Source organism: Dromiciops gliroides, chromosome 1 (assembly GCF_019393635.1).
Source record: "Dromiciops gliroides isolate mDroGli1 chromosome 1, mDroGli1.pri, whole genome shotgun sequence".
Lineage (NCBI taxonomy): Eukaryota > Metazoa > Chordata > Mammalia > Microbiotheria > Microbiotheriidae > Dromiciops > Dromiciops gliroides.
In genome coordinates, this window is record NC_057861.1 from 55,468,568 (window position 1) to 55,496,220 (window position 27,653).

The 27,653-nt window shown below is 47.4% G+C and overlaps 2 protein-coding genes across 2 annotated transcripts in view; one reads left to right on the forward strand and one right to left on the reverse strand.

Annotated features, from left to right (window-relative positions):
• Positions 1–752: 752 nt before the first annotated feature.
• On the reverse strand, positions 753–20,407 carry REEP6 (receptor accessory protein 6). Its single transcript, XM_043979774.1, has 5 exons — positions 20,114–20,407; positions 3,295–3,388; positions 2,483–2,621; positions 2,103–2,271; positions 753–1,175 (listed from the first exon to the last, which is right to left on the reverse strand). Exons 1-5 carry the CDS (start codon positions 20,226–20,228, stop codon positions 1,135–1,137), a joined length of 558 nt encoding a protein of 185 aa, XP_043835709.1. The 5' UTR covers positions 20,229–20,407; the 3' UTR covers positions 753–1,134.
• Positions 20,408–23,756: 3,349 nt separating this feature from the next.
• PCSK4 (proprotein convertase subtilisin/kexin type 4) overlaps positions 23,757–27,653 on the forward strand; it is a 30,713-nt gene continuing 26,816 nt past the window's right edge. The window contains exon 1 of the mRNA XM_043976760.1: positions 23,757–24,014. Coding sequence (XP_043832695.1) covers positions 23,757–24,014 — 258 coding nt within the window. The remainder of the gene's footprint in view (positions 24,015–27,653) is intronic.

The window sequence follows — 27,653 nt, forward strand, 5'->3', positions numbered from 1 at the left end:
TTGGAGGAAAAGTTCATTCTTCAAGAAATAACTCATCTCCTAAGGTGGAGAAGCGGGGACCAGACCCCACCAGGACCAAGGATATTTCAATATAGCATGTCTTGACTTTTGTCTCCCCCAATCCTTTCAGGGGCCTCTGAAGTGTCCTAGTCTTCCTCCCTGTATTTCAATCTCCATCGTTGGCTCTGCCACTTCTAAGCTGTGTGACAAAAGTATTTTCTCTGCAGTCACCTCAACTGCAAAAATGAAGGGTGGACCTGGAGTCAGGAGGACCAAGGTTCAAATCCAGCCTCAGAAACTCACTAGCCGTGTGACCCTGGCCGAATCACTTAATCCCCAGAGAGAGTTGAAGGTTTCTTTTGGCTCTAAGGCCCATGCTTCTGGTCCATAGCAAGGGCAGAAAACAAAACCGATAAATAATCCATAGGCCGAGGGTTAGATGGGACCATAGTACCCTCTGGTGGCTAGATGTAGAAGAGCAAATTTTGCCAGCACAGACTTCATCTACAGCCTTGGGTGAGCTCCAGGATGGGAGCAGATGAAGGGATGGGGGGGTGGGGTGATCAGCCTTGCTGGATTTCAAAACACAGAATATCGGAATTGGGAGGTACCCTGAAATATGGATCACATGGGACATTGAGGTTCTAGAAGGCATCTCCCTCACCAAAGACAGCTGAGACCCTTCAGATCATTAAACACTCCCCTCATCCCTCATTCCCTTGCCCCAACAACAAAAAATACACCGAAAAACCTTGAGGTCAAACAAGTTTGGCCTGTGTTGGACTTTTTTTTTTTTTAACTACATGGGCAGCAGGAACAGCCAAGACATATCAAGAGTCCTGTGGGGAGTGAGTGGAGGGGGCTAGAGGCAGTCTTGAGCACCAGCAGGGCCCTGAGCTGGTACCAATAGATACTAGATGGGCAGAGGTCCCCCCCTCCATGCCCACCTTACCTCCCAGCCTGGGGAGACTTCTCTAATGCCCTAAAGCCCAAGGGTAGAGTTGGGGGAGCTACAGCTGGGAGGGGTCAGCTGCTTAGACGTGGGTCAGAACTAGGGGCCGTGGTCCCTGATGCTGAGGGGGCCGGGAGGAGGGTGTCCAGTCATTCAAAGCTTCTGGCTCAGGAGTGAACTCTTCACTTATTCTTCTGTAGGTGAATCATGCCTGCCTTGGTTGCTGGGGGAGGGGGAAACACAGGTGAGACTGTGGGGGAGGGGACAGGCTGTAATGGGGGTACTAGAGTGATAGAGAGGAGGGGAAGAGTCAAAGAAATAGATCCGGAAGGGAAACTGATGGGAAGGAGAGCACTGATTTAGGGTAGTATGGGTGAAGAAAAAGGAAAGGGGAGGGCCAGGGAGAAGGCAAAAGCTCAGGGGATTAGGGAGAATGCAGCTCAGAAAGGAGAAACTGCTGACCCCCCAACTCACAAGCCAAACAGGAAACCTGCCTCCCTCCCACCCCCAAGCACCAAAACCAAGACTCGGTCCCAACCTAAGGTGCCCAGGGCGCTCAGATCAAATGGTTGTCTCCCCATCCTCCACACCCAGGGTTCCTGGGATCTGCTAGGACTCATCCCCTAAGGGTTTCCCCATCCTGGCCCCCCAACACACACACTAGTACTTGGAATCAGAGAGAGCTCTTCAGGCTCAGAGCTACCACCAAGGGAGCTGGAGGGGCCCTCCCCCTATCAGCACCACCACTTTTACACACTCAGAGCAGCAAAGAAGCAGAATGTGATTTGCCCAAGGACACAAAATGAGTTAGTTGCAAAGTTTAGGTGAGAAGCAGTCCTCCTGACTCCCAGGCCAGGACCCTTCCTCCCTCCCCCATCCACCCTGGCCGTGACACCCTTGCTGTGGGGTGGGGAAGGTGAGTTACATACGGAGACTCTGGAGGGAGCTGAGGAGCCACCTGGGTTGCCAGTAGTGTCCGGCTGTGAGCCAAGGCCTGGAGGACTGGATCCCGACAGCATGACAGAAACAGAGACAGGCATAGACAGACGCAGTAAGGAGGAGAGAGCGGAAGCACAGGCTAGAGTGTGCAGGCAAGAAGCCAAAGGCAGGAGTTAGGGGAGAGGGAGAGGGAATGGGAAAGGGGGCTCACCTTCCCGGGTCAAATTGGCTGCCGTGTCCAGGGCTCGTCCGCTCAGGTCGGTCACCAGGCTGTCCATAGAAGCCTGGTGCCTCAGGAAGATGGGGCGGATCAGGCGATGATACAGGATCTGTGAGCCATTACAGGCCGCTGGAAGCATGCACCACAGCAAGAAGGCACACTGGACAAGGCAGGGACAAGGGTTGGTGTGGCCCATATGGAACCCTTTACTGCCCCCCCATACCCACCCCACACAAGGAACTCCCTGAGGGCAGAGATCAGATTCCCCCCCCAAAAGAGAGGACTTTTAGATCCTACCCACCCCATCCCCCCACTCTCAGAACAGGGAAAGACCCCCATCCTCCACCACCCCAAAGTCCCCCATTAGTTACCTTCCCTGCATAGTAGAAGGGGAACCAGAAAAGGAAGATGTCAGAGAAAAACTCAGCCAGACCAAAAATGCTATATACCACCCAGTAGGTTAGCCAGATGGTATCATCATCTTTGTTGGGACTCTCAATGGCCTTGATGCTGCGGGAAAGAGGAAGCAGGGAATGGGTGCTACTGAGGCTTGGACTTCGGGACTTCATCAAAGTCCAAGGGACGAAAGGCACTGGGGGTGAAAGGGTCAGAGAGAAAACAGTGGGGAGGAGGGGAGGCTTCTTTTCTCCAATATCCATCCATCCCTTCCTCTAAAAGCTTAATTCATTCAACACTCCTCACTTGCAGACACTTTCCCTGGATTAACTAGTAGCCAGCCAGCCCTAATCATTCCACTTAGTTCTGCTTGAGGGCACATCTGAGTTGTAAGGAACAAGTAACTTGCAGCATAAGGCTAGGCCTCACACAGAGAGGCTGTTCTCTAGGTAGCATCACCAAGGAGAGCCAGCCAGCCGTGGCTGGTCCTCTTCTCTGAATAGTCTAGACTATTGGCCAGCCTGGTGTTTTCTACCCAAGATCTGGGATTCCTTGAGACAAGGGCCCCTGCTCTTCTTCCTCCTTTTTTTGCCACAGTACCCACTCCAGGGCTTCTCTCACAGGGGGTTTCTAATCTGCTCCAGGCAGATCAGTCCTCTGGCTTCAAGGCTCAGGTATGTAAGGACCCCTGGGGGAACTCATGAAATGGTCTCAACTAGCCTGTACCAGCCAAAGCCCCTTCCCTTGCTTAGCTAAGAGTTAGTCCCCAGCAAGGGATCTCACTCACGAGGCATATGCTGGGTAGATGAATCCGATGAGATTGCAGAGCAGGGAGGCACCATAGCCAAATATGAGATAGAGGGCCAGGAAGGCAATGGTACCTGTGGGGGAGAAAGAGGATGAAGGTGGGAGCAGCGGGGAGAATGAAGCCTAGCGGTAAGTGCCTTAGGGATTGGGCTAGCTCGCTATCTCTCCTGCCCTCCCATCACACAAACTAAGGTAGAAGGCATACTGGATTGGAAGTCAGAAGACCTGGATTCAGACCCCCAGCACTGTGACTCACTCAGGCAAGGTACCACCTTGCCCCCCTCACCCCTCCCCTCCCCGCAACACCTCCAGTTCACTTTGACATTCCAAGTTCTTTGTAAGGGTCTTGCCAGCTCTAACACACACAGTGTGTTCTAAGGGCCCTCAGAACCCTAACATTGCACTGTCAGTCTGCTGGGTGATGCCTGAGCTCCATTAATAGAGGCAGTGCCCAAACGCAAGAATCCTCCACTGATGCCCTATCATGGTGTGCGGGTGACCCTGGGCCTTGGGAAGGGCTAGGTCAGCCGAGCAGAGTCTGGCAGGTTCCTCCAAGCATAGTCCTGGTGACAGGCTAAATCTGCCCAAGGATCATTAGGAGGTGATTGCCAATTGTTAGGCAGCCTGGAAAATGAAGCAAAATTACCAAATGGTCCCCAATCCTGTGTGAGACCACGGCAGAAAAGGGAACAAAGGGTGCCTAAGAATCATGTTTTAGACCATCTACAAATATTAACATAACTACTGGTGGCCTAAAGGAGAGATCCTTGGTTCAAGGACCAGCAATGCTGCCTGCCACATAATTGGAGGAAACAACTCTTATTAATATCAACTTTCTCCGGGCAGCTAGGTGGCACAGTGGAAAAAGCACTGGCCCTAGATTCAGGAGGACCTGAGTTCAAATCTGGCCTCAGACACTTGACACTGTGTGACCCTGGGCAAGTCACTTAATCCTCATTGCCTCCTCCAAATATATATATATATATATATATATACACACACACACATACACACACACACACACACATATAAACATTCTTATTTATTTACCCACTATAGAAGTTATATTTATATATATTTTTTTGGTACATCGCCTCTCTCCCATTAGACTGTAAGATCCTTGAAAGCAGGGATTATTTTTGCTGTTCTTTATATCTCTAGCACTTAGCACGGTGCCCGGCATATAGTAGGTTCTTAATGTTTGTTGACTGACCGGCCAGAAGATACAAGGACACTGAGGCTAGATGGAAAAAAGGCTCATGGTTTCTTCATGAAGAGACAAATGAAGGAGTTAGTTTCACTCTGTTGTATCAGAGGCAAAAAATTAAAAATGTTCAACTTTTCGTGAAAAATAATTTCTCATCTCACCTTGGAGTGGCAAGAAGCAAAAAGAAGACTGAAGAGAACTGCAATTTAAGGGCCATCTATTGCAAAAGATGAAGAGGCCAAGAAAAGCCCATGAATGGCCTTGACAAGCTCCTCCAAGTGATGTCAGAATGAACACACATAACTATGTGGTGATTTCAACGGGAAGGAGGAGATTGAAAAGAGGGAAGGAGGTCCAAAACCGACAGAAAATATGGTTTGGGATTAAGGTGAAAGGTTTGTAGGCTGCTCAGGACTCTGTATATGAGACCCTCACATCTCATTTGTCTTTTCTTCAAAAACATAGCCAATTGGCCCTAGACATGGTGAGCATCAAAAGACATCTCATACAAAGAAATAAAACTCACTAAATCTTAGCAAGGAAAGGACTAGCTACCAAGGGAGGAGCTTATCCATAGGCCAGATAGTTGTCTGTGTAATCAGATCAGATCAAGACATGGGAGCAAGGGTCAAAAGAAACACCCACCCAATGAGAAGAAAGGGGACCAAGAAGACAACAGCTCTAACCCGATCTACCAAAATAAGTTATTGGTGGCATAAATTGGAGAGAGGATAAGACATTGTCGATTCTGATTATCGCCCATGCCTTCAGAAGCTTAAAGGAGATAAAGCAATCAATAAGATAAGGAGGCCAGAAGAGTCCAGAAACTCAGCCCAGATCTCCTGACCAAAGGGGAAGATGGATAGCTGTCACCCAGGACAACTCTGGTTTGAACTCATCTGCAAAATACCCTGGAAGAAGATGGGAGAGGAAGATGATAAGCAACAGGGTAGGAAAGAACAATGGTGAGAAAACAGGTTTGAGGAAAGTTTGGTGGGGCACTAACTAATCCCAAAAGGATGTATAGATGAAACTGGAAGGACGACAAATGAAAAATGGTGCAAATCTCCTAGCATCTCAGTGACCTATATTCATCACCAATGAGAGGAATTTGTTGGTTTTCAGTTGGTTTCAGTCATGTCTGACTCTTTATGACCCCATTTGGAGTTTTCTTGGCAGAGATACTGGAGTGGTTTGCCATTTCTTTTTCCAGTTCATTTTATGGGTGAGGAAACTAAGGCAAACAGGTGACATGACTTGCCCAGGGTCACACACAGTCTGAGGCTGGATTTGAACTCAGGAAGATGAGTCTTCCTGACTGTAGGCCTGGTACTCTGTGCACTATATCTCTTGTGCCACAGAGAATCAGACCATATTTGGACTCAAGACACCAGTAGGCTACAAGAAAGAATAGAAGATGATTTGGGGTGGAGCCCCTGGACCAGACCAGAAGAAATCTATGCTACAGGTGGCTCAATTCTGAAAGCATCAAAGGGTCTATCTTAAAGAAATCTGAAAGAGGTAGATATTAGACAATTAGGAGGATGGGGGGAAAATCTACGAAGGTATTTTTATCCACCAAAGGTACATGAATGACATCAGTAAGCATTGACACACACACCTGCTTTTCTGCTCCAAAGAAAGTGAGCTTGGGCAGCTAGATGGCGCAGTGGATAGAGCACCGGCCCTGGAGTCAGGAGTACCTGAGTTCAAATCAGGCCTCAGACACTTAACACTTACTAGCTGTGTGACCCTGGGCAAGTCACTTAACCCCAATTGCCTCACTAAAAAACAAAAACAAAAACAAAGAAAGTGAGCTTATTGAGGGCTGGGCATTTTTCTTGTCTTTCTTTTTATTCCCAGGGCTTAGTACCATGCCTGGCATCCATTTAATAATAAGAAGCATTTAATAAATACTTGTCTTTTTAAAATCTTCAAGAGAATGATCTACACAATAGATTGCATAGCAAGGGTAACTGAGATGAAACTTTAACAGTGGATTGACAAATGATTTTCTACAGCACTTGGCAACTTTCGTCTGTCACAAGGCAAACAAAACCCCTCTTTGGGCTTACTGTTTGTAGACTATAAATGTACTGGGTCGGGGCAGCTAGGTGGCGCAGTGGATAGAGCACCGGCCCTGGAGTCAGGAGTACCTGAGTTCAAATCCGGCCTCAGACACTTAACACTTAACTAGTTGTGTGACCCTGGGCAAGTCACTTAACCCCAATTGCCTCACTAAAAAAAAAAAAAGTACTGGGTCCAGTTATGCAAAGTACAGCTTCCAACACAGCTTCAGCAACAGGGTAGGTACTTTTTATGCTTGTGGATTCCTTGATAAAATGCATTCCCCAATTGAGAAATGGTCAAAGGATATGAACAGGCAGTTTTCAGATGATGAAATTAAAACTATCTACAGCCATATGAAAAAAATGTTCTCAATCACTACTGATTAGAGAAATGCAAATTAAATCCACTCTAAGGTACACACCTATCCAATTGGCTAATATGATAAAAAAGGAGAATAATAAATGTTGGAGAAGATGTGGGAAAATTGGAATATTAATGCATTGTTGGTGGAGCTGGGAACAGATCCAACCATCCTGGAGAGCAATTTGGAACCACGCCCAAAAGGCTTTAAAACTATGCATACCGGGGGCAGCTAGGTGACCAGTGGATAGAGCACCAGCCCTGGAATCAGGAGTACCTGAGTTCAAATCCAGCCTCAGACACTTGACATTTACTAGCTGTGTGACCCTGGGCAAGTCACTTAACCCCAATTGCCTCACTAAAAAACAAAACAAAACAAAACAAAACAAAAAGAAACTGTGCATACCCTTTGACTCGGCAATACCACTACTAGGTCTATATCCCAAAGAGATCATAAAAAAAAGAAAAAGACCCACATGTACAAAAATATTTATAGCTGCTCTTTTTGAGGTAGCAAAGAATAGGAAATTGAGGGGACACTCATCAACTAGGGAATGGCTGAACAAGTTGTGGTATATGAATGTAATGGAATACTATTGCACTGTAAGAAATGATAAGCAGATAGATTTCAGAAAAGCCTGGAAAGACTTACATGAATTGATGCTGAGTGAAATGAGCAGAACCAAGAGAAATTGTACAACATTGTATCAACAACATTTTGTGATGATCAATCGTGATGGACTTGGCTCTTCTCAGTAATGCAATGATCCAAGACAATGCCAAAAGACTTATGGTGGAAAATGCTCTTCACATTCAGAAAAAGAACTGGCTTCCTTCCACTTTCAGGAGGCCTTTTCTTGTCCCCCCAGCTGCTAGCACCATCCCCTCTAAGGTTTTTGTTGCTGTTGTTCAGGCGTTTTAGTCGTGTCTGACTCTTCGTGACACCATTTGGGTTTTTCTTGGCAAAGATACTGGAGTGTTTTACCATTTCCTTCTCCGGCTCATTTGACAGTTGAGGAAACTGAGGCAAAGAGGGTTAAGTGACTTGACCAGGGTCACACAGGTAGGAAATGTCTGAGGCTGGATTTGAACTCAGGGCCTCCTGACTCCAGGCACAGCCCTCTATCTACTGTGCCACATTGATGCAAGGTTACTTTCCATCTACTCTGTATTTATCCTGGTTTTTTTTTTTTTTTGGGGGGGGGGGTGAGGCAATTGGGGTTAAGTGACTTACCCAGGGTCACATAGCTAGTAAGTGTTAAGTGTCTGAGGCCGGATTTGAACTCAGGTCCTCCTGACTCCAGGGTCAGTGCTTTATCCACTGCGCCACCCAGCTGCCCTGTATTTATCTTGTATGTTCTGATTTTATAGATAAGATTCTTTCTCTAAAATGCCCGCCCCTGAGGACAGGCACTTTTATTTTTGTATCCCTAGCACTTAACACAGGGTCTAGCACATAGGAAATAATAAATGCTTGTTGACTGATTAGGAAGGGATTGCAGATGGAACAAGGAGCTGGGCTCTGGATTGACTAGGAAGAAGAGAGGAGGGAAGATTGCATTTGGGGACTCCTGGTACTGTTTTTAATGATCCCAATAATAGCTAACATTCATGAAGCATTTTAAACACATCATCTCATTTGACCCTTACAACAGCCCTTGTACTAGGTATTATGCCCATTTCACAGATGAGGAAACTGAGGCTCAATCTACTTCTTCCTACCTACACAGCTGGAGGGAAAGTACTCACATCCCCTATGTAATGTAGAAGATCCTTGATGGGAGGGACTACATTCTGCTTTCCCATCTCCTGTGCCTAAAATGCCCTTGATAAATAATAAATAGCTAATATTTGCAAAGCACTTTAACATATACTCCCCTAACCCTCACAACAACCCCTATGGCAGATGCTCTCATTGTCCACTTTTTGCAGAAGAGGGAGCTGAAGTCACAGGTTCACACACAGCTACATGGCTAGTGTCTAAAGAAGTAGGATCTAAATTCAAATTTTCACCATGGGGGGCGGCTAGGTGGTGCAGTGGATAAAGCACTGGCCTTGGATTCAGGAGGACCTGAAATCCAGCCTCAGACACTTGACACTTACTAGCTGTGTGACCTTGGGCAAGTCACTTAACCTTCATTGCCCCACAAAAAAAAAAAACAAACCAAAAAACCCCAACAAATTTTCACCATCTGTGAAGATAGCTGTGCTGGGACTAGAGTCAGAAAAACCAGAATTGAAAACTGGGCTCGGACATTTACTAGTTGTATGACCCCGGGCAAGTCACCTAACCTTGGTCTGCCTCAGTTTCCTAACCTGCAAAATGGGAGTAATGAAAATACCAATACCCGCCCCACCCCCATTTAGTTGTTCTTTGTGGCCCCAGAGGGCAGAACTGGGAGCTAAGGGGAAATTACCCTTTTATTAATGAGCAAGATCTAAGGAAGAATTTCCAGAGGCCAGGGAGGCAGCAGGCAGCTTCCTTTCTCAGGAAGAATTCCAGAAGATGGAAAACTGCTTGTTAGGGATGCTGGGATGGGGAGGTGGGAGGAAGTGGGGGGGAGGGGGAAGGAGCAGATTTCCTAGTTTGAGAGACCAGATGACTGAGATTCTAAGAGGAAGACTATCTTTCCTGACCACAGAGATCATGAAGAAGGCGCAGTGGATAGAGACCCAGGTTCAGAATGAGGAACGTCTGAGATCAAATCGAACCACAGTCACTTACTAGCTAAGAGACCCTGGATTCCTCAAGTGTAAAACAGGGGCCATAAGACTACCCAGTATAACGGTGTCTAATTATTGTGGGGATCAAACGAGATGTTTGTAAAGCACTTAGCGAGCCTAGTGCTGGTTCCCCCATCCAGCAACTATAGAAACAGCCCCATCCCCTCAGGAGAATTTAAAGTACTTCAACCTTCTCAGCCCCCCAATCTCCCCCACTAAATTCAAGTGTGTTTCTTTGTTTGAAGGGAATCGACATGCCTAGGGTCACATGGTTAGTGTCTGGGGTCACATTTGAACTCAGGTCATCCCGACTCCAGGGCAGGTGTGCCATCTAGCGGCCCCTCCTGAACTGTATACCAAAGAGGCCGTAAGAGGAGAAAGAAATCAGTCAACATGGCTTTATAAAAACTTTTCCATAACCCAGGCAGAAAAGATCCAATCAGCATTACCCCCTCCCCTCCTGCTTCCCTTCTCTACCGCAGGGTGGCCTTGGGGCTCAGGGATGGGGAGGAATTACAAGAGGGAGGGGGAAGCCCTGGGGATCCTCTTCCCACCCCCACCCCCACTACAGTTTAAGACTCTTTTAGCCTGAGGGATAAGGAAATCTCCACAAATGCTAATGCAAGAAGTAGCCAAGGGCAAAGGGAGGAGGGGAGAAAGTGACTAAGCCCCTTTACCTTTCCCAGTCACCCTCCTCCAAGCAGAGCAGGAGGCCGGGTGTAAATCCCCAAGTCCCACCTAATTCCAGGTCACCTTGGAAAGCAAACCCTGGGGTGGAAGGGGAAGGTCTGCAGAGGCTAGAAGTGCCAATTAGGGATAGACTTAGCCCTGCTTGGCCAGTCACAAAACAGAATCAGCCAGTTTGGTGAAAGACCTTTCGGCTCCCATGTGGGAAGTCAGAACAGCAGACTTGAGTCTCTCTCTTTGCCCTATGGGGCCAGTATGGAAGGGGTCTGGCTATGTTAGGATGCCTGGAGCCCCACAAGGATTACCATTTCAAGCTTCTAAAGGGTATCGGAAAATGTTAAAATTGGGAGAGTCCAGAGAACAAAGTCAGAGGTAAGCAAGACAGTCCTTAGATCAATCAATCAATCAATCAATCAATAGCTAATTAGTTAATTAGGCTTCTACTTTTCAAGCACTGGGGATAGAAAAAGAAGCAAACGCTTACAATCTAATAGAAGAAACACCATGCAAGCAAATAGATATATAAAGCAAGCTATATATTCAGGATAAAGAGGAAACCATTAACAGAAGTTCATTAAGAATTAATTAGGGGGAAAAAAGAATTAATTAGGTATGGGGCAGCTAGGTGGCGAAGTAGATAAATGACTGACCCTGGATTCAGGACCTGAATTCAAATCCAGCCTCAGACACATGACACTAGCTTACTAGCTGTGTGACCCCGGCCAAGTCACTTAACCCTCGTTGCCCCACCAAAAAAAAAAGAGAATTAATTAGGTAGAATTAAGAAGGGTTGGAGAAGGCTTCTTGTAGAAGATAGGATTTTAGTTTAGACTTAAAGGAAGCCAGGGAAGTCACTGGTCAGGGGGACAGAAGGAGAAAGTGCCCTTAGCCAGACATGGAATGTGAAGGGATCAAAGAACATATAACAAGTACTCTTCTAACACTCATGTCCATGAAAGATAGGAGGCTGGGGGAGTTAGGGCTTTAAATACCAAAACAATGTAAAGCTGTGGTGGTTTTGAATCCCATCTTTGACACTGTGACCCTGGGCAAGTCACTTAACCAATAAGGTCCCTAAAAATCCATGATCCATTGGAGTTGAGTAGTACCAGTCTGCGGCCACACACTACCGATGCTAAGTGGCACAATGGATAGAACACCGGGCCTAGAGTCGGGAAGACCAAAGTCCAAATCTAGCCTCAGACGCTTAATAGCTAGGGAAGTCACTTAATTGGTCTCCATTTCCTCATCTGTAAAATGAGAACTCCCGGAATTTGTGAGGACCAAACGAGATAGTATCGATAAAGTCTTTGCAAACCTTAAAAAGATATTTTACCCACCCCCCAAAAAAACCACAAAACTCCAGGGGGGTGGGGAAGAGAGACCATAAATCACTGTTGTCTTCCTAGTAGCATCAGAAGCAGGACATGAACCCAGATCTTTCCTGGCTTAAGAGTCCAGCACTAACCCCTCTAGGTTTCAGATCTCTCTCAGGCGCTTCCTCCTCCTCCAAGGCTCCAATTCTTCCCACTAAGACTGGGTCTTTCTTTCAACTTCAGAACTAAAATTCCAATCGCCAATAAGAACAGTTTGCCCAAGCAGGCAGGTCAGGGCCAGGTGGCTCTGTGGGCCCTGGTCCAGGACCAGCTGGTCTGTGAGTTCCTTTGGAAATGGAGGAAAAGATGGCAGAGACACATTATCAGTGAGGGAGGTGCCCAAGATATTGACTTAGCTACAACACACCAGAGACAGTGTCCTAGCCCTCCCTCAGACAGATAAGGGGAGGCCTTTCCCCAGGCGCTTAATAAATATTAATAAACTAAACTGGCACTTGCATTTTTAACCCAGAACTGTGCCCTAAGGGCATAGGAGACTAGCTTAAGGGGAACCAGTTTGCCTAGAGAATCTGACTCATTCTCAGCAAAGAAAATTCTAGAACTCCTTTGATAAGAGAACAGGAGCTCCTTGGCAGGGTGGGAGGCTGTTTTTGGTTATGTCTTTGTACCCCCAATACAGCATGGGGCATATTTTTGTTGTTGTTAGTGTTCAGTTGTGTCTGACTCTGCGATCCCATAGACCATATGGTTCATGAGGTTTTCTTGACAAAGATACAGAGGAGATGTTCGCCATTTCCTTTTCCAGTGGATTAAGGCAAACAGGTTAAGTGACTTGCCCAGGGTCACACAACTAGTAAGTATCTGAGGCTGCATTTGAATTTAGGTCTTCCTGACTCCAGGTCCCATACTCTATCCACTGAGGCAACAACCGGCCCTTTAATGAGTATTAGTTAAACTAAATTTGAATGTCAAAGAGGGGAAGGGACCTTAGAAATTAGAATAACAGAGCTGAAAGGGTCCTTAGAACACAAGCCCTTAGAATCCATCATCATCATCAATAATCAAATAGCACTTTCAGGTTTATAAAGTGCTTAATAAATACTATTTATTCTCACAACCACCCTGGGAGGTAGGTGTTATTATTATGCCCATTTTACAAAAGAGGAAACTAAACTAGACAGAGGTTAAGTGTTAAGAGGTTAAACCCTGGGGCAGCTAGGTGGTGCAGCGGATAGAGCACCAGCATACCTGAGTTCAAATCTGGCCTCAGACACTTAACACTTACTAGCTGTGTGGACCCTGGGCAAGTCACTTAATCCCAATTGCCTCACTAAAAAAAAAAAAAAAGAGGTTACGCCCTGGGTCACATAGCTAGTAAGTATCTGAGGCTGGATTTGAGCTTGGGTCTTCCAAACTCCAGGCTCAGCACTCCGTACACAGAGCCACCCGGCTGCTTGTTGTTTGTTGTTTTCAGTTATTTCAGTCCTATCTGACTCTTCATGACCCCATTTTGGGGTTTTCTTGGCAAAGATCCTGGAGTGATTTGCATTTCCTTCTCCAGATCATTTTGCAGATGAGGCAACTGAGGCAGAGTTAAGTGCTTGTCCACAGCTAATAAGTGTCTAAGGATGGATCCGAACTCAGGAAGATGAGTCTTCCTGACCTCAGACCAGGCACACTCTATCCACTGAACCACCTAGCTGCTACAAGGATTCTTTTAAATTGGGGGGGGGGGTCTGTAAACTTATTTTTTTTTAATATTGATTTGGGGGGGGGCAGCTATAAAACATTATTCTAAGAAGGGACCCACAGGTTTCACTAGATCACAGGCCAAAAGGAACCCAGACAGAAAAAAGTTTAAGAGCCTCTCCACCCCACCTCATCTTAGTCCAATCTGGAAAATAAACCAAATCCCCAAGCACTCAATAAACGCTTAATTAAGTCTGAGATATTTGATCTAAACCTTCCCCAGGGTCCCAGGTTAGGGGTCAGAGTTTAACAACCAAGCCTCAGGCAGGTTAGGTTTGAGGTGGAACTGGGCTCTTCCTTAAAGAGATTATCTCTTTGTAAACCGGTTATTTAGGAATCCTCCTTAGTCCTGTCGCTGAGCACCTACTCCTTGGAAGGGTCGGTGAGGGAAAAAGAGGCAGCTGAGAGGTCAAGGAGAGGGAGGATTGAGTAAGGCCATGGAATTGGGCAACTAAGGGATCATGAGTTACTTTGGAGAGCCAGTGTTGGTGGAACTATAAAATCAGAAACCAGGTTGTCAGGGATTAAGAGGGAGGAAGCAGAGGCACCTGTTACAGTTTCTTCAAGGAGACTGGCCACAAAAGGAAGGAGAGAGAGGGGAGCTGGTCAATGGACGCCGATAATCAAGGGAGAGTGATTCTTGAGGATAGGGGTGCCAGGGCCTGTGTGGAGGCAGTAGGGAAGGAGCCAGCAGTCAGGCAGACACTGAAGATTAGTGAAAGAGGTGGAATCACAGGAGCTGGGAAAAAGGTTGGCCTCGGTAAGGGGTAAGCCCACTTTTCTTCATGTGAGACAGGGGTGAAGGAGGAGAGAGGGACAGGAGGCATCTGAGTCACAGGAGATAAGAAGGGAGGGAGGGAGGGGAGGAAGCTCTGGGTGAATGGCCTCAGTTTTTTTTTTTTTTTTTCAGTAAAATATGGGGCAAAGTTCTCAGCTGAGAGGGTGGGGAGAAGGGGAGCTGGGGGAGGTTTGGGGAGGGATGAAGAGGCAGCATTTCAGCTGGATCTTGAAGGATTGCAACAGATAGAAATGGCCTTCCTCCTCCTGAAATCTCCTGGGATCAAATAGGAGAGGCTCCGGTTGATTTTATTTTTTTATTTTTTAAATTAATTTTTATTTTTGGTGAGGCAATTGGGGTTAAGTAACTTGCCCAGGGTCACACAGCTAGTCTTGAAAGTGTCTGAAGCCAGATTTGAACTCAGGTCCTCTGGACTCTAGGGCCAGTGCTCTATCCGCTATGCCACCTAGCTGCCACCTCCTCTGGTTGATTTTTTTTTTAACGGGGCAATGGGGGTTAAATGACTTGCCCAGGGTCACACAGCTAGTAAGTGTCATGTGTCTGAGGCTGGATTTGAACTCAGGTACTCCTGAATCCAGGGCTGGTGCTTTATCCACTGCACCACCTAGCTGCCCCACTCTGGTTGATTTTAAAAGCTCTCTATGGCCTTGCTGCCTCACATATTTCCCTAGGTATATTTCCCATATATTCTTACGCTTTATTCTCTTGGACAAATTTGATGATTAGCAATACCTAACTACAGGCAGCTAGGTGGAGAAGTGGATAGTGTCTGGTCTGGGGCCAGGAAGATTCATCTTCCCGAGTTCGAATCCGGCCTCAGACGCTTAGTACCTGTGCAACCCTGGGGGCAAGTCCCTTCACCCTGTTTGCCTCAGTTTGCTCATCTGTAAAATGGTCTGGAGAAGGAAATGGCAAACTGCTCCAGCATATCTTTGCCAAGAAAACCCCAAATTGGGGTCATGGAGAGTTGGACATGAGTGAAATAACTAGACAACTACAACAAATACCTAGCTCCATCTCCTGATTTCTATGCCTTGATACTGGCTCATCCTCATGCTGAGAATGCTCTCCCCCTACCTCACCTCTGGCTTCTTTCAAGACTCCCCTCAATTGCCACCTCCTCCAGGAGGCCTCTCCTGGTTTCCCCCACTGCTGGTGCCCTTCCCTTTGGGATTCCCTCCCATTTGCCCTGGGTGTCGCTTGTGTGTAACATTACTGTTGGCACATTGGTTCTCCCACTAGATTGTGGGCTCTTTAAGGACAGGGACTGTTGCTGCCTTTATTTGGCTCTCCGGGGCTTTGTCCTGAGTCTGGCACCTGGAAAAGTGGTCAACAAATGCTTCCTGACTGAATGACCCATGACCCCACAGTCTTGTCACAAGGCAGTGGCCCTGAGTTCTCAAAGACTTAGCCAAGCGAGTGCAAGGAATGGCTGCTTGGGGGGCAGTGGATAGAGCACCGGCCCTGGATTCAGGAGGACCTGAGTTCAAATCCGGCCTCAGACACTTAACACTTACTAGTTGTGTGACCCTGGGCAAGTCACTTAACCCCAATTGCCCTGCAAAAAAAAAAAAAAAAGAATGGCTGCTTGCATCAGAGCTGAAAAGCTCGATTGCTGGCCTGGGAACGTGCACACAGTTGACAGCTGACGCCCCCAGAGGCACCATGGAGGGAACAAAGATTCTCAACAACAAACTAGGTACAACTAGGAGAAGGCAGAGAACAGGAGAATCTAGGAAGGCAAAGAAAGTACACAGGACTGGGCTGGAGGATACTTGGCCTCCAGCTCAATGACTCACCATTCAACAAGCATTCATTAGCACTGGCCAAGCACTGTGCTAGGCACTCAGGGTACAAATACCAAAAGGATGTAGCAATCCCTGTGTTCTAGCAAGGGGGATGTACACTTGTTGGTTTTCCTTTTCTTTCTTTCTTTCTTTCTTTTTTTTTTTTTTTACCACATGGGGCAATGAGGGTGTGTGCCCAGGGTCACACAGCTAGTAAGTGTTAAGTGTCTGAGGCCACATTTGAACTCAGGTTCTCCTGAAGCCAGGGCTGGTACTTTATCCACTGCAGCACCTAGCTGCCCCCTACCTGTTGGTTTCTCAATGGAAAAAGGGCTGGATTTGAAGTCAGAGGCCCCAGATGCAAATGCTAACTCTGTATAACTCTATCTAAGGGGCAGCTAGGTGGCACAGTGGATAGAGCACTGGCCCTAGAGTCAGGAGGACCTGAGTTCAAATCCAGCCTCAGACATTTGACATTTACTAGCCATGTGACCTTGGGCAAATCACTTAACCCCAATTGCCTCACCAAAAAAAACAAAAACACAAACCCCAAACTCTATCTAAGTCATTTCTACATCCATAAAATGAAGAAAGAGGCAGGAGTAGATGACCCCTAAGGTCCTTGCCAGTTCTGTCCAGGAATCTGTGAAATACGTACAGAATACAAGGTAGTTAGGGAGGTATGGGTAATAGCCACTGGTGGGTGCAGGGGTGATGAAGACAGATGTCTGTGGGGAGTGAGATAGTGACTTTGGCCTGACTGCAGAATAGTCCTACCGACTGAGAATATGACCTTGGACAAATCACCTCTACTCTGTGGACCACAGTTTTCTCATCTATAAGGGGAACAAGTTGGTCTCAAGATCTTGGGGGTACTGAAAAGAGTAGCCAGGCTTGGGGTGAATAAGGCCTGGGTTCAAATACCCCCTCTGCTATTTGCTAGCTGGGTGACCACAGGCAAGCCACCCTGACCATCAACTTCCTCATCTATAAAATGGGAGTGATAATAATGGCACCTGCCTCATTGCAGTTTGAGGTTCAAATGTGAAATAATCAGTATAATAAAGCACTTTGAAAATAAATAAATAAAGCACTTTTAAAAACCTTGCTATCGGGGCGGCTAGGTGGCGCAGTGGATAAAGCACTGGCCCTGGATTCAGGAGTTCCTGAGTTCAAATCCAGCCTCAGACACTTGACACTTACTAGCTGTGTGACCCTGAGCAAGTCACTTAACCCCATTGCCCCGTAAAAATAAATAAAAAATTAAAAAAAAAAAAAACCTTGCTATCTTGAATGAGATTTCTGAGTACCTTTACATACATCTCATCTGAGCCCTACAGACGCAGTGAAATGGGTACAGCTATTACCCCCCCATTGTATAGAAGACGACACTCAGAAGTGAGCACAGCTGGTTACGACTGACCACTACTAGTGAGAATCAGAGGGAGCAACTGAAGCCGGGTGGAAATGGTGAGGAAAAAGAGTTGGACTACATCCCATTTAATTCAACAACCTCCCCCCACCCCCCAAGCCCCACCCCAAGGAGCTTACATTCTAGTAGAAGAAACTTGAGAGATAAGTAAATACAAGATAATTTCATGTTCTCTATGGTCTCTTCCAGGGCAGGAGATGGGGCAGTACAGTAGATAGAGTACTGGGCCTGGAATCAGGAGGACCCAAGTTCAAATTTGGCCTCAGATACTTTCTAACTGGTGTGATCATGAGCAAGACTTAACCCTGTTTGCCTCAGTTTCCTCATCTGCAAAATGGTCTGGAGAAGGACATGGCAAACCGCTCTGGTATCTTTGCCAAGAAAACCCCGAATCCAGGTCTCTTTGGCTTTAACAGTCTATGAATTAGGGGGCCGCTAGGTGGTGCTGCAGTGGATAAAGCATGGGCCCTGGATTCAGGAGGACCTGAGTTCAAATCCAGCCTCAGATACTTGCCACTTACTAACTGTGTGACCCTGGACAAGTCACTTAACCCTCATTGCCCCGCAAAAAAACCCCAAACCAAACCAAACCAACAAACAAAAAACCCAACGGTCTATTAATTGACATGTAACAAATAGCTAGCATTTACTTAGTTTTAAGGTTTTCCAAAGTGCTTTTCCGATGTTATGGCTTTGATCCTCACAACAACCCTGGCAGAGAGGTGCTATTAAGACCCACATTTTACAGATGAGGGAACTGAGGCCCACAGAGGTTAAATGACTTGTCCAAGGCCACACAACTAGTCTGAGGCCAGATTCAAACTCAGGTCTTCTTGACTCCAGGCCTCATGTTCTCTCCACCCTGCCAAGTATAGAACAAAGCTTCTTAAAGTGTGAGTCCATTGAATGTGGAGATGTTGAAAAATCTGGCAACAGTAAAAGGTTACGTAGACCTATTTTATATACCTATAGACCTGGAGTGGCATGAACATTTCTTGTGGGAAAAGGGGTAGAGAGGGGCAGCTAGGTGGCGCAGTGGTTAGAGCACCAGCCCTGGAGTCAGGGGGACCTGAGTTCAAATCTGGCCTCAGACACTTGACACTTAATAGCTGTGTGACCCTGGGCAAGTCACTTAACCCCAATTGCTTCACCACCACCCCCCCCAAAAAAAAGAAAAAACAAAAGGGGTCAAGAGTGGGAAAAAATTTTTTAAGAAGCCCTGGTATAGAGAAATTCAATCAAGAGCTTTACAAGTTTTAATTGAAAGCAGGGTCAGTCAGGGTTACAGTAAGTATCTGAGGCACCTGGAGGGAGAGGGTAAGGAATCCTCAACTGCTCCCCAAAGCACCCTTGGCCTTGACCCACACAATGGCTTGTCAGGGATCAAACCTGAACTTGCTGGCCCTGCCTCCTGGGCTGGGCTTTGGCCCCCAGGGCCAGCTGCCAGAGCCTTGCACAATGGCAGCCGAGCCATTCTGTGCTGGGTCCCACGCTGCCAGCCACCTCCTCCCCCTTGCCCCAGAGCAGACCAGCAACCGGAAGGATCAGAAAGCTGGGGATCTCCCTAGAAGAGGACCCCCAGCCAGTGGGATGGAGAGCCTGGCCCAACCTTGGTAGACCTCTGGGTGGCCGGGCCACACTTTCAAACATGGCCTCTTTCAGAATATGCTGGTCATAGCACTCCCAAAGTCCAAGAGCTGGGGGATATCAAAGGGCAAGGTGATGTAATACTCCTCCCCCTCTGTGGAGAGCTCCCCCAGTGGGCCCCGAAATTCCTAGAAGGGTCCTTAGAACGGGGATAACTACATCCGACTTCCTGAAGTCCTGGAAGGAAGGTGTCCGTAGGAGGCTAATCTGCTCCGTTAAGGACCAGAGGCTGGTAATCGGTAGCCACGTAAATACTGGCCCCACCTCTCAGGTCCTCCTTTTCCTGGCCAAAGCTGCTTTAGCCTCAGGCGCTGCCTTCCCCTCCCCCAATCTTTCTGGCCTTGGTGTGACTTTGGGCTAGGGGAGGTTTCCCCCTCCATAACTAGAGAGGGAGCAGGAGGAGAGGGCCTGGATCATTTCCCACTTCTGTGGTTCTGTGTTCTAAGGTTGGGCTCAGGATCTCATATTCTACAGTTGTGTGATTTGGGGTCCTGAGCAGCAGGACAGGTCTCTTCAAGCCCCCAATCCTATAAAGACAAGCTGATGCTCCCCTATCTCTTAGTTGCCCCCTTGGGTGGGACTGAAATCTGGGGGTGATGCTGGAACTTTTCCAGCTATGGCTGAGAGATGGTTAGCAGATCAACCCCGTTCCCCCCACCTCAACCCAAGACATTCCAAGCCAGTTAATTGAAGGTGGTGGAGAGGGGAGTGTTGTGAGATGGTGGAGAGGATAGGGAATAAAAATTATCAAGGGTAGCAAGAACAACTGTTTCCATAAAAAGCCCTGGCAGGAGCTAAGAGGTTGGGGTTCTAGTCTTGTTTGCAGAACCTGGGGGAAGTCCCCTTATCTCACTGGGAATTCGTTTCTTCATCTACAATATGGGGAATGAGAGGCATGTTTTCGATTTCTGGACGCTAAAGTTCTATCTGGAGGAGGGGGTCCGGAGGATCTCTAAGCGCTAAAGTTCTAAGTAGAGAAGGGGAACCCTGAGGGCCTTACCTGTAGCCAAGTAGTACTTTTTGATACCAGAGATTTCCTCCAGCTTCCCCAGGACATCGGTGACAATGTTTTTCTGCTCCAGGAACCTCTGGAAACGTTGCCTCAAGCTACCCATGGCTCCCGGGACCAGGGGGGGAGGGGAGGGAACGGAGGAAGACTGGACCTGGGTCCGAGGGGCGACCTCCAGGGCTTCTCCGCTGCTCTGCAGCGGTGCTGGTGGCGTCTCCCTCTCCAGGCTCCCAGAACCTCCACTCCTCCGATCCCGAGGTCCCTCCCCTTCCCCGCCTCCCACCTCGTGGTCCTGCAACTGCTGGGGACTACCTGAATCCGCCCCCTGGATATAGGATTGGACAGGAAATCGAGGCGGGGCTTCGGTCGACCCAGCCTGCCCACATTGGCCAATGAGAGCGCGGAACGGACAAAGGAGGCGGGACTTTTCTTCCAACCCGCTCCTGCCCCTCCTTACACCGAGAGCTCCGAACCACCCACCTGTGAGCTGGGCGGGAGTGAGAAGAGGGGGCGGGGCCTAGGAGAGAACCGGGACGCGGAGGAGGCTGGTAGTGGAGAGGGGGGGCCAGGTAAAGCCAGGTGAGACCAGGAGGGCAACATCCTAGATTTCTCAGGCAACCCCTCTCGGGGCACACCTGCCCGGTCTCCTACGTAAGTTAACGTCCCTCCCACCCCCAGACCCTAGCCAGTCTAGGCTCTTCCCCACCTCTCTCTTCCCTCTCGCTCAGCTTTCCAACTAATCCTTTAACCTCTGAACTCACTTCTGGTCCCACACCTCGAGCGGGAGTTTCTCCGTGAGCCAGTCTCATGCTTCTTTCTCCCCGCATCCTCGGCCATTTTACATTCCAAATTTCTCCTCCCTCTGAGATCCATGAAGAAGTCTCACTTAGTATTCTGCATACAGTAGGAACTCAATAAATGTTTGGAAATGCAATGTGGAAAAGAGCCCTGAATTTGGAGTCAAAAGACTTAGTTCATTCATTCAACAAATATTAAGTGTCTACTCTGTGTACGACACAGTGCTCAGTCGGGCAGCCCAGGGACACAGAAATAAAAAGTACACAATTTCTGCCCACAAGGAGCTTGTGTTTTAAAGCAGTGGAAAATACATATACACTTACCAACTGTGTGACCTTAGGCAAGTCACCTAACTTCTCTCAGCCTCAGTTTTCTTATCTGTAAAATTCGGATAATAATAGCAACTAACTCATAGGGTTGTTGTGAAGACCAAATGAGATTATAAATGTAAAGTTTCTTGCCAACTTTAGAGCAGTATGTAGTAAATATTAGCTTTTAACATCTTTATTATAAAAATGATATATGGAAGCCAGTGGTGCTCTATTTTATCGGGGAGTAAAATTCAGTGCGAAGGCACCTAAACCTAGCCCTTCATTGAAGAAAGGCAAAAAATTCTGAGAAGCAGAGATGAGAAAGGAATGTATTCCAGTTATAGGGTTGGGAAGTGGGAGGGATTTGAGCCAGCCCAAGGAGATAGTAGCCCTTTTGGGTCTGAGGAAACAACAGTTCATTTTAGCTGGAATATAGATTGCCTAAAGAGGGGTAATATAATGTAAAATAAATATGAAAAGGTAGGTTGGAGACATTGTAGAGAATGAGGAATATGTATGCTAACCTATGGGCAAATAGGAAGCCACTGAAGGGTTGTTTGGTTTGGTTTTGGTTTTTGAGGCAGGGGTTAAGTGACTTGCCCAGGGTCATACAGCTAATGTCTGAGGCCAGATTTGAATTCAGGTCCTCCTGACTTCAGGGCCAGTGCTCTGGCAGCTCCCTAGCTGCCCCCTGAAGCTGATTGCTATGGGAAATTGGCATGATCAAATTTGGTCCCTAGATAGATGGATTAGGTTGGCAATGGTGTAAGAGACTGGAGAAGGGAGGGAGATCAACTGGGAGGCGAGAAGTGATGATTCAATCAATCAAACGACCAAAAGCATTTATTAAATGTCTACTATGTGCCAAAACACAAATGAAAATATACACATTCAAAATCCAAGGTTATGGGGTAGAAGAGGAACCATAGTTCCATGGAGTTGGGGTGGGGGATGGATCTGGAAAGACCTCATGTACAAGGTGGCACTTGAAGGAACCTAAAGATTCCAAGATTTGGCACTTAGGAGGGAGAGCATCCAAGGCACAGGAAGACAGCAGCCCAGACAACCCCCAAGACAAAAGCTTGAACAAGGAAGTTTACAAGCGAGTAGGGCAGGTCCGCAGGACCATGTAGAGCTCCCAGTTAGGGTAGGAGCCACGATTAATATAGAGGTGGAGAAGAAGAATGTATAGGACTTGGCAAATGATTAGATGAAATTCTTAGAGTGGGAAGTCAAATTCCAGCTCAGCCTCTTGCTAAAACAACACCACCACCGAAGCCTTTTGGGATCATCCTAAAGCCTAGTCCCTTCCCTTTGTTAATTATCTCCAATTTATCCTGAATCTAGCTTATTTACACGAAGTTGTTTCCATGGTGTCTCCCCGTTAGATTGTGAGCTCTTGGAAAGCACAGAGACAGTCATTTGCCATTCTTTGTATTCCCCAAGCTCTTAGCACGCCCGATCTGGCATTTGTTTATGGACTGACCAGCAAAACAGTGTGACTTTGAACAAGTTAATTCAGTTCCCTTCTCGGTTCCTCAGTTTCTTCCTCTTTAAAATGGGGGTTTCGGTATTTGCATGTTCTGCTGTAAAGTATAATAGAAACTCGAGCAGATCCTAGTGAATGGCTGAATCAACTTGTATCGGAGGAAACCCGCAACTAGGCTCAGGCCACCCCGGTTCAAGTTCCCTCTCTGCTATTAATTATATGCTAGTTAGGCCTTTTCCGGCTAAGACTATAACCTAGTGCAGAGCTTCTTAAACCTTTTCCCCAGAAAAATTTTTATGCGACCCACAGTTTAAGAAGCTAGAATCTAGTGCAACTCTCTCATTTCACAGTAGAGGACAACGGAGGGTTAAAAGGGGGGAAATGACTGGCCCAAGGTCACACAGCGAGACTGGTAAAACCAGAACTCGAACCTGTTTCTCCAGTTTAAGAGTGAGGCTAGGGGGGCAGATAGATGGCGCAGTGGATAGAGCACCGGCCCTGGAGTCAGGAGTACCTGAGTTCAAATTCGGCCTCAGACACTTAACACTTACTGGCTGTGTGACCCTGGGCAAGTCACTTAACCCCAATTGCCTCACCAAAAAAAAAAAAAAAAAGAGTGAGGCTAGGAGATGGGTAGTAGACTAGGGCAACTAGAGAGGAGAGTTTAGCCAATTCCTACTCACCTGGAGAGTCCCCTCCTCCCGGCAGTCCTCCAGGTTAACACCCCCACCACGCCCCAGGGAACGGAGCTCCATTTTCCCCACCCCCTCCAGCGCTCCACTTGCTGGCTGTAGTTCAGCGGCCGCACAGCCCCCTGGGAATGAAGCCCCCCGCGGGGCGGGGGAAAGGCGTTGCCATGGAGCCGGGAAGAGGCGTCCAGGGGGCGGGGGTTGCTTCGCTCTGGTGCCCAGGGGGCGGGGCTGCTCCATTCCTGCCCGGGGGTGGGTTCGGGGGTCGGGGGCGTTTAAACGCGACCCCCTGTGGTCCTGGGGACAGTTTGTCCCGAGGGAGGGGCTTCTCCCGGCCCCTGGCTACCATGCGGCCAGGCTGGACCCGACTGAGGCTCGTTCACCTGACCCTGGCCCTGACCTTGGTCCTAGCCCTGACCTTAACCCTGGTTCTGGTCTCCGTCTTGTCCCTAAAGGGGCCCAGACAGGAACCCGGGACGGGCTGGGGTCGCCGGGGCCGCTTCTTCGTCCCCATCTATGTTAGCAGTTGGGCTGTGCTGCTGCCCGGGGGCAGCCGGGAGGCCGAGCGCTTGGCCCGCAAGTTCGGCTTTGTCAACTTGGGGCAGGTAGGACACCCGGAGAACCTCTTTAGGACCCTGGGTTCTTCCCAAGGCACGAATGCCACACTCCCTGGGCTCCGGTAGTAGCTTCCCAAGCCTTCTAGTGGGACACATCTCATTCCACACACCACACACCCCCACCCCCAGGCTCACAGTCTCCTCCCCTTCCCCCACCATTCCTCCACTCCACCTCTCTTTCCATACTATGATACCCCCTCCCCCTGGCACACACTCCTCCGGACACCATTATACTTTCTCGTTCTCAGGAAACAATGTATTAAGCCATTCAGCTCCGTGGATGGCCCTGGCTATGCAACAAATGACTTTTTAAAAGATACTGGTTATGGGAATTTAGGGGGATGAGATATACTCGCTGGTAATAAATAAATAAATAATCCCCGACCTCGGGGAATTTTGAGAGATAAGATAAAATTGCTCACAAATCAGTAGGATACTAGGTAGCCATTTCTAAAATCGTCCCTGGAGAGAAAACTAGGCCTGATGGAGGATATCTGTACCCTGCAGCAGAGGGAAGAGCAGCAGCCAAGGCTTCCTGGTTAGAACAACTGGGCTTGGCAGAGGGACTGAGGATGCAGGGCCAGGGAGCTCAGGAGGGAACCTTAGCTAGGAACTGGCCTCTGTCTCCCAAGTTATTACTCCCTTTTATACACTCTACATTCCTGCTAAACTGGACTGCCAGCTGATGGCTGTCTGCCATCTTTTCTGAATCTGTCTCCATAAGCCCTAACCATTGGCAACTTCGGCCACTAGTTTTTTTGTTTGTTTTTTGCCTTTTATATAGTCATCTTCTAGTGTCAGAAAATTCTCCTGTCCCTGTAAATATGAATCTTTTAATGTATCAGGCAGTCAAGTTGCAAGTATTAGTACTAACAACAGAGGCAGAGCCGAAAAGGACCAAGGAAACTGAGGCCCAGACAAAGATGAGGCTTGTCTAAGAGTAAGCTTAGGAGGTAAGCTTCAGGCTTCAGAGCTGGCGCTCCTCCCACCGTACATCAGTCCTGCCATCTGCATAGTGATGAATTGAGAAATCTCTGCCCCTCCCACCCCATCCTCCTCCCAGCCCGGGGAAAATTTGCAACTTTAATCCTACTAATGCATGAAAAATTTCTCCCCATGTGTTGCTATCTGCTGAGGCTCCATTGTTAATACTAATACTTGCAATTTGACTTTCTGATACATTAAAAGATAAATATTTACTGGGACTAGGGGAATTTTCCAGCACTAAAAATAACAGTGTATAAAAGAAAAAAAAAGGAGATAACAGAAAGCATGGAAGTGACTGGAGTCACCAGTGGTTAGAGCATATGGAGGGAAGGGGGCCAAGGATGGAGCCTTCAGGGACTCCTATGGTTAAAGGGCAGAAATTGGCAAGTGGAAGCAGAGGAGGCTTTCGTAAGGCAATGTGGTGTGGTGGAATTCTAGCTAGACCCGGGAGTCAGGCCCATCACAGGCAGGAGTATACCAGTCATGGCTTGGGGGGGGGGGGAGGGTAGCTAGGTGGGACATCTCCCCATCATTCATTCATTCATTTATTTGCTTATTTGTTTGTTCATTCATTCATTCACTCATTTTGGGGGCAATGAGGGTTAAGTGACTTGCCCAGGGTCACACAGCTAGTAAGTGTCAAGTGTCTGAGGCTGGATTTGAACTCAGGTCCTCCTCAATCCAGGGCTGGTGCTTTATCTACTTCGCCACCCGGCTGCCCCTCATCTTTCCATTATTTAAAGACTCCCCTTTATCTTAGACCCTTTTCTCTTGTGCTCACAGAAATCTGCCTCTCCAGTAGGCACAGAATCTCTGGCTACATTCTCTGTCTGGACCCTCTGTCATGACCAATGATATACTGGGAGTGGAGAGAGGTTAGCATTGCTACTCCCAGAACCTCCTTCTTTAGCCATCACTCAGGAACCTCTGGCCCTTTAATGTTCAGTCCATAAACTTTTCTTAAGCCTTTATAATTGTCAGCACAGAAAAGCTAAGCACAAGATTATAGGGAGAAAGGCAAAAATAATCTCCATCCTTAAGTAGCTTATATTCTAATGGGAGACACAACGTGGAAATAACTATATACGTGGTAGATTATTGTTGTTCAGTTGATTTAAACTCTTCATGACCGAATTTTGGGGTTTTCTTGGCAAAGATACTGGAGTGGGGGCAGCTAGGTGGCACAATGGATAAAGCACCAGTCCTGGATTCAGAAGGACCTGAGTTCAAATCTAGCTTCAGACACTTGACACTTACTGGCTGTGTGACCCTGGGCAAGTCACTTAACCCTCATTGCCTCGGGAAAAACAAACAAACAAACAAAAACAACAATACAACCAAAGATACTGGGGTGATTTTCCATTTCCTTCTCCAGCTCATTTGACAGATGAGGAAACTGAGGCAAACAGGGTGAAGTGAGTTTCCCAGGGTCACTTGGAGCCAGCAAGTATCTGAGGCCAGATTTGAACTCAGAAAGATGGATCTTCCTGACTCCAGGCCAAGCCCTGCCACATACTAGATACAGTATTTATAAAGTAAATAAAAGGTGTCTAGGAAGAGGCACTTGAACCTTCTTAAAGAAAGCTAAGGATTCTAAGAGGTGGAGGTGAGAAGGGAAGGCATTCCAGGCAAGGGAGACAGCTTGTGCAAAGGTACAGAGAGGAGATGGAGTGTTGGGTATGAGTCTAGCCTAGTATCTGGCACATAGAAGGCATTTACTAAAAACTTGAGAAGCATCAAGTTGGCCAGTCTGACTGGATTGAAGAGTTTGTGAAGAGGAGTAATATCCATCCTTCTTTTAATGACTAAGCTTTCCGCAATCAGTGCCTCCTCTTCCTTTCCTCTTTGCCCATCTTCTTAATTTTCTGCCATTTGACATCTGACATTGCTGTCACCAAAGTTACCAGTGATCTCTTAATTGACATATCTAATGGATGTTTCTTGGTACTCATCCTTCTTGACCTCTCTTCAGCCTCTGACACTGCCCATCTCCCTCTTCTGGTTCTCCTTCTACTTATCTGACTGCTCTTTCTCCATCTTCTTTGATGGATTTTTAATCAGGTCATATTTGATAGGGCAAACCCCACCCCCACCCCGCTCCCCCAAGGCTCTGTGCTGGACCCTCTTCTCTCTGTACTATCTCTGTATTCTGCACTTGTCAATCTCATTAGTTCTCATGGATTCAGTTATCATCTCTATGCTGACAATTCCCAAATTTGTTTATCTAACCTTATTATCTCTTTGTTCAGCTCTAGTCTTGCATCTCCAACTGCCTATTTGACTAGATGCCCCCCATAGACATCTGAAACTCCTCATGTCCAAAACTCCAATTCATTACTGACAAGGGTACCATTATCCTCCCAGTCATCCAGGCTGGAAACCTATATATCATCCTTGACTCCTTACTCTCTCACCTCTCCCCACTTCTATCCAATCTGTTACCAAATCCTGTTGATTCTACCTTTGTAATATCTCTTGTATATATAACCCTTCTGACGTTACCACCACCCTGGTGCAGACCCTCATTACCTCACTCCTGGACTATTTCGTATTAAGTAGTAAGGGTTTTTAAGCCTTTCAAAGTTGTTTGTCCTGACATTTTATCATCCTGTAAATTGTTCTCTGGGTTCTGCCCACTTC

Excerpts from the sequence above, each read along its gene's own strand:
- REEP6 (XM_043979774.1), bottom strand. The coding sequence starts at position 20,228 with ATGGGTAGCTTGAGGCAACGTTTCCAGAGGTTCCTGGAGCAGAAAAAC. Across the intron at positions 2,622-3,294 it reads ATCTACCCAGCATATGCCTC|CATCAAGGCCATTGAGAGTC; the intron begins GTGAGTGAGATC and ends TCTTTCCCGCAG. Across the intron at positions 1,176-2,102 it reads AGCCAATTTGACCCGGGAAG|CAACCAAGGCAGGCATGATT; the intron begins GTGAGCCCCCTT and ends CCCCTCCCCCAG.